At 36.8% G+C, this 13,663-nt stretch overlaps 1 protein-coding gene across 12 annotated transcripts in view; it reads left to right on the top strand.

Moving 5' to 3' along the window:
• CCSER1 (coiled-coil serine rich protein 1) overlaps positions 1 to 13,663 on the top strand; it is a 1,462,911-nt gene that overhangs the window by 991,607 nt on the left and 457,641 nt on the right. For 2 of the 12 annotated variants that reach the window (XM_044946325.2, XM_044946324.1), the window contains exon 11: positions 8,213 to 8,264. The exons of 5 other annotated variants lie outside the window; for them this stretch is intronic. In XM_044946325.2, the coding sequence (XP_044802260.1) occupies positions 8,213 to 8,242 (30 nt within the window). In that variant the 3' untranslated portion in view covers positions 8,243 to 8,264. 5 more of the 12 variants (XR_006552539.1, XR_006552538.1, XM_044946323.1 and 2 more) reach the window with 5 other exon arrangements.

The raw sequence follows: 13,663 nt of genomic DNA, 5'->3' as shown, positions 1-13,663 counted from the left end.
GACTGGTTGGACCTCCTTGTAGTCCAAGGGACTCTCAAGAGTCTTCTCCAACACCACAGTTCAAATGCAGCAATTCTTCGGCTCTCAACTTTCTTTATAGTCCACTGTCACATCCATACATGACTCCTGGAAAAACCATAGCTTTGACTAGACAGACCTTGGTGAAGTAATGTCTCTACTTTTTAATATGCTGTCTAGTTTGGTCACAACTTTTCTTCCAAAGAGCAAACATCTTTTAATTTCATGGCTGTAGTCACCATCTGCAGTGATTTTGGAGCCCAGAAAAATAAAGTCTGCCACTGTTTCCATTGTTTCCCCACTATTTGCCATGAAGGGATGGGATCAGATGATGAGATCTTTGTTTTCTGAATGTTTAGTTTTAAGCCAACTTTTTCACTTTCCACCTTCACTTTTGTCAAGAGACTTTTTAGTTCTTCTTTGCTTTTTGCCATAATGGTGGTGTCATCTGTGTATCTGAGGTTATTGATATTTATCCTGGCAGTCTTGCTTCCAGCTTGTGCTTCATCCAGCATGGCATTTTACATGATGTACTCTGCATATAAGTTAAATAAGCAGGGTGACAATGTACAGCCTTGAGGTGCTTCTTTCCCAATTTGGAACCAATCTGTTATTTTGTATCTGGTTCTAACTATTGCTTCTTGACCTGCATACAGATTTCTCAGGAGGCAGTTCAGGTGGTCTGTTATTCCCATCATTTGAAGAATTTTTCATAGTTTGTTGTGACCCACAAAGTCAAAGGCTCTGGCATAGTCAATAAAACAGAAATAGATGTTTTTCTGGAATTCTCTTGCTTTTTTGATGATTCAGCAGCTGTTGGCAATTTGATCTCTGGTTCCTCTGCCTTTTATAAAACCAGCTTGAACATCTGGAATTTCATGGTTCACATGCTGTTGAAGCCTGGCTTAGAGAATTTTAAGCATTACTTTGCTATCATGTGAGACGAGTGCAATCGTGCAGTAGTTTGAGCATTCTTTGGCATTGCCTTTCTTTGGGATTGGAATGAAAACTGACCTTTTCCAGTCCTGTGGCCACTGCTGAGTTTTCCACATTTGCTGGCATATTGAGTGTAGCACTTTCACAGTGTCATCTTTCAGGATTTGAAATAGCTCAATTGAAAATCCATCACCTCCACTAGCTTTGTTCATAGTGATGCTTCCTAAGGCCCACTTGACTTTGCATTGCAGGATGTCTGGCTCTAGGTGAGTGATCACATCATCATGACTATCTGGGTCATGAAGATCTTTTTTGTATAGTTCTTCTGTGTATTCTTGCCACCTTCTCTTAATATCTTGGAATGAATGTCATATCTTGGATTGAATGTCATATCTTGGATTGAATGTTGCCTATTCAAGGAAGAATTCTCCAAGGATTCCTACTTGCAAAAATAGTTCTATTACTTGGTTCTATTATGTTATTATATTTACCTTTTTATTTATATTTCCACCATTCTGTCACTTAGACTGAGTTCCTAGAAAACAGAATCTTACTCTGTGTCCAGCCATAAAACCTGGAATAGTTCCTGATATATAGTAAGTGCCCAACAAATGTTTGTTGAGTTAAATCTTGATTTTTTTCATTTCTTTTTTTTTTTTTAGAATCAGTAAGAATGGGGTTTAGAACATCTATGCTAGTCTAGGTGATTCATTTCTTTTGTCTTTCACATATTTAATTAATATAGTTTAGTTTCATTTATAATTATTGAATATAATAAGCATATTTAAATTATCCTTAAATTATCCTTATTTAATTAGCCTACTTAAAGATTTAGATGCTGAAACTTGTTATATTTTAGGTTACATTTTAGGTTGTTACATGAAGGTTGTTACATTTATTTTAATTTGAGGTATAAAATTTTGAAATAATGAGAAAAATATTTATAAAGCCTCAGTTGTGCAAAATAATATAATGTAGTTGAATTTTTTTTTAATATGCCAAGTTTCATAATTTCAAAGCAGAGATTCAAGTGAATCTTAAATTGTATGATGGGGCTAATTCAGCTGATTAAATTATCCATTATTCTTTTTCAAGATTAAATTCTGAAGGGTCTTCAGTCCTTGTTCATGAAGACCATGAAGAATATGTTCATCTCATGTGACCAACCTGAGGCTTCCCAGGTGGCTCTCGTGGTAAAGAACCCACCTGCCAATTCAGGAAATGTAAGAGACACAGGTGTAATCCCTGGGGGTGAAGATCCCTTGGAGAAGGAAATGGCAACCCACTCCAGTATTCTTGCCTGAAGAATCTCATGGACAGAGGAGCCTGGTTGGGTACAGTCCATAGGGTTGCAAAGAGTCAGACACCAGTGAAGCAACCTAACATTCATTCATTTAGACTGCTGTGAACTGTAATCCCCTTTTGCACAGATAAGGCTGATTCTGATGGAGAGAGGATTAGCTGATTTTCCAAATTAATTTATATTAGGGCTCCCTTGGTAGCTCAGCTGGTAAAGAATTCTCTTACAATGTAGTAGGAGACCACAGTTCAATTGCTGGGTTGAGAAATTCCCCTGGAGAAGGGATAGGGTACTCACTCCAGTGTTCTTGGGCTTCCCTGGTGGCTCAGATGGTAAAGAATCCACCTGAAATGAGGGAGACCTGGGTTTCATCCCTGGGCTGGGGAGATCCCATGGAGTAGGGAATGGCTATCCACTCCAGTATTCTGGCCTGGAGAATTCTATAGACTGTACAGTCCATGAGGTCCCAAAGAGTCAGACACGACATATTTTGGAAGGCCAAAAATTTGTAGGTATTTAACTAACAAAACAGCATGAATAGCTCTTCTTTCAAGGTAACAACACTGCAAGTATAGAGTTAATATCCTAAATTTGTGAGGTAGTCTATAATTAAAAAAATAAATAAACCAACTGGGCTCTTTTCCCAGAAAATCACTGAAGCACAAAATACCTGTATCAGAAGAGAGGAAAAAAGAAGAGAGAAAGAACAGAACAATAAAACTAAGAAAGAAACCTAACTGACCAAATTTAATGAGAGAAGTAGAAAAATTATGCATTTTATAGGCAGTCAAATAAAATTGCCCATCCAACCTAGGAAGGACTACACTCAAAGCATAAAGCAGAGTTTTCAGTTAAGAAAGGAAAATCCAAACAATTTATTTCATGAGACTGTGGGGAAATAACTTTATAGCTTTGCTTTTAAACCTTAAATATAGCTTAAGTGTATTTTTTAAAGTTATGTTGTAGTTAGTTGAGATATTCCTATTTCAAAAGCCATTTTGTTGTCTGTTTATAACTTACTAAGGGACCGTTCTCAACAAACTAAAGCTGAGTCCAGTTCTTATTTAGGACTTACTAGTTAAATTATGGTATTCCCTAAGGTCTTAATCCTGTGTCTTCACCTTTCCTCTTGGCACACTTTTCCCTGGTGATCTTATCCACCCTAATGGCTGCAATGTTGGCTACATGCTGATGTTCCTGTCTTTGTCTCCATCTAGATCTCTCTGCTGACCTCCGTCAGTTCACCTATTGGATATTTCTATTCAAATCTTTCTTAAGTTTTAATAATATGTACAAAGACAATTTATAATTTTTGTTTTCTTGCCTCCCCAAAACTCAAGTTTCTGTTTTTTTTTTTTTAAATTTCACTTAATGACATTATTTCTTAATAGTCCATTTGAAAAAACATAAATCGATTTCATTTCTTCCTGCTTTTGTATGTTTTCACTTGTCGCAATCATTACAGTCTCCATTCTACTTCAGGTATATCTCATTAATGTTTCCTCCTGCCTGTCCCTTTTCCACTGAACAAATTTAGATCTTTGTTACCTCTGAAGTACAAAATTATAATAACCATTTAATAGATTCTCCAGCTTCTCTTCTCTCCCATCACCAATCTTTCCTTCACGCTTTTGCCCAGGTATAATTAAAACCTTACTCACTACAGAATGCTACTATCTTCCTGTCATAGGAAAAGAAGGGCTAAACTATTTATCGCATCAACCAAGACTTTAGCAAATAAGCCTTACTTACTAACATTTTAGAAATAATCAAATTTCCTCATTTCTCCTTCAGTTAAATTATAATGAGGGCATTTCATTCATTCTATAAGACCCAGCCAAAATGCCATCTCTCTTGTCAGAGTGAGTTTTCTATTCTGTTCAGTTAAGTTCAGTCACTCAGTCATGTCTGACTCTTTGCAACTCCATAGACTGTAGCACGCCAGGCCTCCCTGTCCATCACCAACTCCCAGAGTTTATTCAGACTCATGTCCATTTAGTTGGTGATGCCATCCAGCCATCTATCCTCTGTCTTCACCTTCTCCTCCCACCTTAAATCTTTCCCAGCATCAGGGTCTTTTCAAATGAATCAGTTCTTCTTATCAGGTGGCCAAAGTATAGAAGTTTCAGCTTCAACATCAGTCCTTCCAATGAATATTCAGGACTGAGTTCCTTTAGGTTTGACTGGTTGGATCTCCTTGTAGTCCAAGGGACTCTCAAGAGTCTTTTCCAACACCACAGTCCAAAAGCATACATTCTGTAGCATATTTGTACTTTTTTCTTACTGCTATTGTAGAAATAATTATATTTTTTAGAGTAATTGGCTGACATTTGTCTGGGTGGCAATAGCCAGAGCTTTTCTAGAGTAGGTGTTGTGTCTTTCACATCTTGCAATCCTCAGAACTTGATTTAAGAGCCTAGAAGACAGGAGATATTTAAAAATCATTTGATGATGGAATGAATGCATGACTTATTGGGAAGTTCTGAGAAAGCCTTCTTGAGGTTTGCAGGAATTACCACTAGATGTCACTAGCACATTTCCAATAACAATACCTGCAAAGGGAGAACTAACCTTTACTGAGCACCTACTGTGTGCCAGGCCCTTTTAAATGGTTCTGTAAAGTAGGAATTATGATCACAAATCTACCTTGGAAGTGGGTGCTTGGAGTGATTAACAGGTCATAATGCTAGTACAATGTAACTGCAGAAACTGTTCATCGCTCAGCCATGTCCGACTCTGCAGTGGTGGACAGCAGCTTACCAGGCCCCACTGTCCATGGGATTTTCTCCAGGCAAGAATACTGGAGAGGGTTGTTCAGTGGGTTGTTTATTTTCTTGTTCAGGGTATCTTCCTAAATCGAACCACAATTTCCGACACTGCAGGCAGACTCTTTACCATCTAAGGCACAGGGAAGGCCCAGTACGGTGTAAAGATGGGATTAGAATATCCAGGTGTCTGCCATCAAAATCTATGGGTTTCCCACAGTGGCAGCCACATTCTGTTTTCTGTTTTGATAACTGAGCCTCTGGCCTTCAAATGATAGATATAAAAAGCATATGCCAAAAATTTTTTTTTAACAAATTAAATCTTTACTGACAAAAGAAGCAATTATCGGGTTAGATGTTCTTAAGACCTTTCAAGTTAAAAGTCAGAGACTTTGCTTCTCGAATAAGTTTTTCCTGAATAGTCAGTTGGAAAACAAACTACCATTCAGAGAAAACTTTTTAATTAAACATGGATTTTGAGCGAAAGTGGTTAGATTGTTTTTTAGTACTTTATTTTTTTTTCAATTAACACTTGAAAATTCATGTCTACTCTTTGTAAGGTGATAAATTTAGTAATTTAGGCTAGGCACATGGATAAAATATAGTCCCTAACTTCAAAAAGCTTGCAAAACTATAATATCTCCTTAATTCAAAGTCAGGAACATCACAGTGCTCTTACTATGGAGGGTATTTAATATGAGACTCTGAAGTTTCAATAATATTTAGAGACCCTAATCACTTTGATAATGTGACCGTTGATTCTTGGACCATAAATACTTAAAGCACATCCCTGAACATGATGAATGTCTATTAGTTCCTGCCTGCTCAACTCAAGACATCATGGTCTCTTTTTAGATCCAATTCTGCCTATACAGAATCCCAAGCAAGACCCAGAACTTGAGGAGATGTATATTTGTAGAATCTCCAATCAGAGGAGAACAGTTATAAGAAAGTATGATGAAATGGTGCTTCGACTTGAATGTTTGACTTGCACTTGAGTAGACCCCCGTCATCCTGTCTTTCTAATCTGGGTAGAGGGCACCAAGGCAGTCAGCCATTATGCAAACAAAAGAAAGATGATAGGGAGGTCGCTCATGCGAACATGCATGCTAAGGCACTTTAGTCGTGTCCGACACTGTGCAACCCTCTGTCCATGGGATTCTCCAGGTAAGAATACTGGAGTGGGTTGCCATGCCCTTCTCCAGGGGATCTTCCTGATCTAGGGATCAAATCTGAATCTCTTCCATTGGCAGTTGGGTTTCTTTACCACTAGTGCCACCTGGGAAGCGGGGAGATGGCTTTATACCTCCTCATAATTTTACAGCTTCTCTTTAGTTTAGTCAGCTTCAGTACCATATCAGACTGTTTAAGCTTTCTGCCAAACTCAGTAGTGGTCGTTAATATTTTTGCTTTTTCTATTGCTAATTATTGATGGGAGTCAAACCATCAACTAATTTTAAATTGTACATTTATATACAATGTGATTAAGTTTTGACAGATTTTTAAAGATGAGGAATTAATGTAGTCATGGAAACAGTTTATCTTCATCACTTAATGTTTTATGTGTAGTGAGCTTGACTTTGATGTAAAATTAAATTAGGTGATTTAAAGTTATCAATATAAAATAATACATTTTCAATTTATTCCAAAAAACTAGAAATAATATCAAACCTCTGTATTAGAAATACATAAAGAAAAGCATAAAGTCAAAGTTAAAATGCCAACTGAAAAATAAATGGTTTTTATGTGATTTCTACAGAAGTATATCTCTTTAGAAAACAAGCAAAAATACCCATCAATGTTTATCAATATTTTCATTGAATTAAGAGAGTTTTAAATTATGTGAGGTCATTAGCAACACATTTCTCAAATAAAATTTGCCCAATTTGTACATCTTTCTTATCAGAAAATAGCAACAACTTATTTAAAAAAATAAAAGCAATAAAGTCTGGAGAAATACTCTGTGTATTCACTCCTCACGTCTTTTGCTTTCTACTTTTGCCTTGGATAGGGTACACACTCAAAGCATTTCTTTATCTAGATATAACTCATAAATAAACATTTGGATTAATCAAGAAAGTTAGATGAAATAAGTTGGACAGAGTAAAGCAAATACCAAACAATTTTAATTATATGTGAAATCTAAAAAAACCTAAACAAACAAAACAGATTTATAGATACAGAAAACAAACTGGGGGTCACCAGAGGGGAGGGAGGCAGGGGGTTGGAAAAAACAGGTGAAGGGAATTAAGAGGTACAAGTTTATGAAATAAATAATTCACGTTGATATATAGCATAGGGAGTATAGATAATAATATTGTAATAACTTTGTACAGCAACCAGCTTACTGTAGCAGTTTATCCATAATGCATATAAATGTTGAATCACTATGTTGTATACTTGAAACTAAAAAAAAAAAAATAGAGGAAAATTTGGTGGTCACTCAGTAGCTTCCTTCTCCTGCTCTCTAAGCATCCTTGCAGTTTTGCAATGAAAACCAAAGAAAGAAAATGTGAAACACTGTGGAAGCTCCAGGAATCCATAGCATATAGATTGCACACCTGGAGAGACAAGACAGTTTAGTGAGGAGAATGGCCTGGAGCAAATACCAGCTGGGTCACTTACAAGATCCTGTAATAGCAATGGCAAAGTATTAGAAATTGTGCTTCTGTTTTCTCATCCTTAAAATAGGAGGTAATAACAATATCTACCTCATAGGGTTATTGCGAACTTTAAAAGAGCTTGAGTATGCAAAGCCATTTGAACAAGATATCTATATCATTAATGTTTTCAAGGTGTTTGTTGCTGCTGCTGCCTTTGTTGCTACAGTTACAGAAAAGTGCAGATCAGAAATGTTAGGGACGAACTAGCCAATAGATTTCTTGTTTTTTTCCTCAAGTGATAGCACAAAACCTGGGGGTCCTTTTATAATTGCAATTAACTAGATTCACTGAATGGAAAGTTTTGGAAATTTTTAAAAAATAATTTCCAAAGGAAAAAATGAGTTAAAATCCTAATCATAAATGAGATATTAGTGATTTTTAGTTTATTATAATTATTAAGCTATTTTCATACAGTTAAATTTTTATAGAGTTTTTTTCCTTGTTTGCTCTGAAGGAAAACTGAGTAGAAAGTCTGTTTGTGAAGTCTGTCAATGAATCATTGACAGAATAAAGAAACTTTCTCCATTCAGGTCACAAACCATAAAAAGGGCACCAGCTGATGGCAGAATGTTCTAATTGCAGGTAAGAAGCTAAACGGAAACAATCGACTTTTAGTGCTCAGCTGACAAATTGAAATAATAAAGTATCATACATTCCCACAACATCCATTTATCTATGTAAACCTTGGTTTCCTATAAATGAGCCTTGAGTCTTAGCGGAGTTGGTGATGGACAGGAAAACCTGGCGTGCTGCAGTCCATGGAGTTGCAAAGACTCAGACATGACTGAGTGACTGAACTGAAGAGTCTTAGCAAGACTGAAAAACAATTGGAGATTGTGAATATTGCTATTGAATATATGTTTGCAGAGGCATCTTAGTATATTATGCCTGAAACCAGTCAGCATGGGTTCAAATCCTGACTTCACCTTTTATTATCTGTTGAATTGACCTAAAACAAGATAGTCAACTTCATGCTCAGGCTTCTTGTATAGTACCTACTCAGAATTACTGTGGAGTAAATAGCTTGTATTTATAAGGTTCTTAGGATAATAACTGATGCAGAGTAAGTGCCGTATAAAGTGCTTATTAAGTAGATAGAAGTACTTTATTGTATATTCATATCAGCAGATTTTATAAGTTGAGAGCAAAACCATGTTTTAAAGATACATTAGTGGTTTCCCGGGTGTTTCATACAGGGTCGCATAGTTCAAGCTCTAAAAGGTACTTTGCTTTAGTAGCCTTACATCGCAAAAAGGAATTTTATGGAGTCCCACTTTCCTGGTGGCTCCAACAGTAAAGAGTCTGCCTCTGATGTAGGAGACCTGGGTTCAGTTCCTGGGTCGGGAAGCTCCCCTGGAAGAAGAAATAACAACTCACTCCAGTATTCTTGGCTGGGAAATCCCACAGACAGAGAAGCCTGGAAGGCTACAGTCCATGGGGTAGCAGAGTCGGACACAACTGAACGACTAACTCACAATCAACCAGCACCATGAGGCAGAAAACAAAAATGGCAAAGAGCATCAGTTTTTGTGGTGTTGACCACACTTGAAAAATTCTGACTTTGCTACTCCTCGCTTCCATGTCCTTTGAAAAGTTACTTATCTTCTTTAAAACCTATTTTCTACTTCTTTATTTTAGCTCAGTACTAAGAAAAGAAAAAAATATATGTAATTTGTATCATCCTTATTTACTTGCTATTGAAATTCAACGACTCCTTCTCTATCATCCGAGTGATTGACTTGCCGTCTTTGATGTATCAAAATATAGGCCCCAAATCTGTTACCGATCATTTTATATTTGGATGATTCTAAATTTTATTGTATGTTAGATAGCAAAGCATCTGTATTAGTGATGTCCAATAAATATTTGATTTTCTTGTTGATATATTCTAGACTGAATTACTTTCTTTTAATCATTGTTTGCTAAGCAAAGAGGCATGTGATTGTACGTATGGGTACTCCAAAAGTAGAAATTTCAGGAAATTCTAATGAACATCTTATCTGTCTTTCTTCTCCTTTGTGGTTATCTGTTTATGGAAGAGGTAACAACTGTAGTTATAGAGATTAATCTTCAAGTTTCTTGGAAACTCAGTAACTTCATAGGAAGCTAAAGCACTGAATGGGAAATACAATTTTGTGGATAAACACTTTTTATATTTCCCCAGGGAATGCCTTCTGTTTATACGAACAAAAGCTTCATTCATAATTATGCTCCAGTGCTCTTTGTTTTGCATGACAACTAACTTGCAGTTTTCTAGTTGATATAAGTGTTAGTGTCATTTTGAAGATGAGTATTATGATCAACTCGTTTCCAACACTTTTTTGGTAGAAGGTGTTTTATATAGTGAATTTAAGTAGATTATTCAAATTTTGAAATCTTGATAATATAGCCTCATTTCCTCCACAGGCAGTCTAGGTAAGGAAAATATGCTCTAGGATTCTCAGTGAATGTGCCAGTCAGTGTTTAAAAGATAAATTTCCTCCTTTAACAGAGATGGGAAAAGTGTTACTGAAGTTGCAATCTGCAGTTTTGATACTCATGTATAAAAGGGGGCAGATGTTCTTTTCTGCCAAATCATTCCCATAACACATTTACCCAATATTTGGAGATGAATATGCTTACTTCCAAGCCTTGACAGAAGGTTTCAAGAAAATGTTGATTAATATCCATTGATGAACAAAGAAAATTAGCCATTTAGAATGTAATGCTCTTTCAACCTTGTCTTAGCCTCTTTTGTCTTACCTATTTTGTTTGACTCATAGTATTAACCCTAAAATGAACTATCATTTTTTATATATTTTCATACAATTGAATAAATATATTATATATAAGTATATATTTAATAAATAAATATTTATATTTGGTCAGTAACAAATTCCTGAGAACATTGCTAGACCACCCACCTTTTAACATTAACCTTGATTCATATGTACAGAATTTGGAAAGCTGCTAAATATATCTTTGAGATGTTAAGAAGAGGATATAATAATGTTTAACAGAGTTAATGGAACTAAGTTTATAGAGGTACACAGATAAGTAAAATAATCGATATATGTAAGTAACTAGTCAGATAGATGTATCTATACGTAAAGTATGGTATGTCATTTATGTTTATAAACATGTGTGAGTATGGTATGTTTTTTAAAAACTAATTCCTAGTTACTATGAAAAACTTACTTAGCAGGCTATATCAGGGATTGGGAAGTTTAGAAAAGTGAAGAATGTCCAAACCTTATGGTGTTTCATGAATTGTCTAATTTCACCTACATAATTTCAAAAGATACTGCCCAGTGCAACTGAATTTACATGATGACTAAAGTAGTATGAGCGTGGTTTAAGTATAAGGGATGTTACTTATAAGATATATAAGTATATATAAATGGGGGTCATATTTACATATTAATAATAATGTATGATATTAAATTCTTGCTATGATCAAAGTACTCTATTAGAGTTAAATAAATTTTTGAACATGATTCCTGACCTCAACAAAGTATGCTGCTGCTGCTGCTGCTAAGTCCCTTCAGTCGTGTCCGGCTCTGTGCGACCCCAGAGACGGCAGCCTACCGGGCTCCCACAGCCCTGGGATTCTCCAGGCAAGAACACTGGAGTGGGTTGCCATTTCCTTCTCCAATGCATGAAAGTGAAAAGTGAAAGTGAAGTCGCTCAGTCGTGCCCGACTCTTAGCAACCCCATGGACTGCAGCCTTCCAGGCTCCTCTGTCCATGGGATTTTCCAGGCAAGAGTTCTGGAGTGGGGTGCCATTGCCTTCTCCACAACAAAGTATAGTTGGAACAAAATATGTGTATGATTTATGGAAGTAACTTTATGAGACATAGGCTTCAGAGAAAGACAGAATTTCACTATGTAATTGTCTACTTATTCTTATATCAACATGGTAATGACAAAAGCTGAAAGACAGTGAGGGCAGAATTAATATGAAGGATGATTGATTTCACACATCTTAGATACTAATTCAGTGTTACCTGAAAGGAAGAAACCAAGATGATTTCAAAGTTTTAAGTGTGATAGGGCTAACTATTGGAGAAATATAAGGAACTCAGGAGAAATATAAGGAACTCAGGAAAAATGTGGGATGATTGTTTAGTTTTAAATAGTTTTAAAAGATGGAATGAAGAGTTGTGAAAATTCCCACTGTTAAGTTCATGAAAGGAATCTGTCAGAAGACAGAACAGTTCTAGGATGGCATCTTCAAAATGGGATAGTTGAATCCAGGAGAGAAATTGAGATCTTCAGGGTGCAAGAAAAATATGCAGATCACCAAGAATGGATCCTTGACTGTATTTAAATGTTCAATATGGTTAGAGAAGAAGCCTGACATGGAGATAGAAAAACAATCAGAAACAATTAGATACAAAATAACATAAAGATGGTGTTAGTAATCAAAGAAAGATTTCAAGAGTACCTCAAATCCATCTGTTTTCTTTTTTGTATTCTTTTGTATATTGTAAATCCCTCTTTCTTCCCCCATCCCTTTCCTCTCCTCTTCCGGTTTCTCTACCCCAACTTTACCCTGTTCAGTTCAGTTCAGTCACTCAGTCGTGTCTGACTCTTTGTGACCCCAAGAATCGCAGCACGCCAGGCCTCCCTGTCCATCACCAACTCCCAGAGTTTACCCAAACTCATTTCCATCGAGTCAGTGATGCCATCCAGCCATCTCATCCTCTGTTGTCCCCTTCGCCTCCTGCCCCTAATCCCTCCCAGCATCAGAGTCTTTTCCAATGAGTCAACTCTTTGCATGAGGTGGCCAAAGTACTAGAGTTTCAGCTTCAGCATCATTCCTTCCAAAGAAATCCTAGGGCTGATCTCCTTCAGAGTGGACTGGTTGGATCTCCTTGCAGTCCAAAACTCTCAAGAGTCTTCTCCAACACCACAGTTCAAAAGCATCAATTCTTCAGCACTCAGCTTTCTTCACAGTCCAACTCTCACATCCATACATGACCACAGGAAAAACCATAGCCTTGACTAGATGGACCTTTGTTGGCAAAGTAATGTCTCTGCTTTTGAATATGCTATCTAGGTTGGTCATAACTTTCCTTCCAAGGAGTAAGTGTCTTTTAATTTCATGGCTGCAGTCACCATCTGCAGTGATTTTGGAGCCCAAAAAAATAAAGTCTGACACTGTTTCCACTGTTCGGCCATCTATTTTCCATGAAGTGATGGGACCAGATGCCATGATCTTAGTTTTCTGAATGTTGAGCTTTAAGCCAACTTTTTCACTCTCCTCTTTCACTTTCATCAAGAGGCTTTTTAGTTCCTCTTTACTTTCTGCCATAAGGGTGGTGTCATCTGCATATCTGAGGTTATTGATATTTCTCCTGGCAATCTTGATTACAGCTTGTGTTTCTTCCAGCCCAGCGTTTCTCATGATGTAATCTGCATATAAATTAAATAAGCAGGGTGACAATATACAGCCTTGACGTACTCCTTTTCCTATTTAGAACCAGACTGTTGTTCCATGTCCAGTTCTAACTGTTGCTTCCTGACCTGCATATAGGTTTCTCAAGAGGCAGGTCAGTTGGTCTGGTATTCCCATCTCTTTCAGAATATTCGACAGTTTATTGTGATCCACACAGTCAAAGGCTTTAGCATAGTCAATAAAACAGAAATAGATCTTTTTCTGGAACTCTCTTGCCTTTTCCATGATCCAGATGATGTTGACAATTTGATCTCTGGTTCCTCTCCCTTTTCTAAAACCAGCTTGGATATCTGGAAGTTCATGGTTCATGTATGCTGAAGCCTGGCTTGGAGAGTTTTGAGCATTACTTTACTAGCGTGTGAGATGAGTGCAATTGTGTGGTAGTTTGAGCATTCTTTGACATTGCCTTTCTTTGGGTTTGGGATGAAAACTGAGATTTTCCAGTCCTGTGGCCACTGCTGAGTTTTCCAAATTTGCTGTCATATTGAGTGCAGCACTTTCACAGCATCATCTTTCAGGATTTGGAATAGCTTAACTGGAA

Source organism: Bubalus bubalis, chromosome 7, assembly GCF_019923935.1.
Source record: "Bubalus bubalis isolate 160015118507 breed Murrah chromosome 7, NDDB_SH_1, whole genome shotgun sequence".
Taxonomy (NCBI): Eukaryota; Metazoa; Chordata; class Mammalia; order Artiodactyla; family Bovidae; genus Bubalus; species Bubalus bubalis.
Note: the sequence above shows the minus strand (reverse complement) of the source record. Positions and strands in the feature narration are given on the sequence as shown.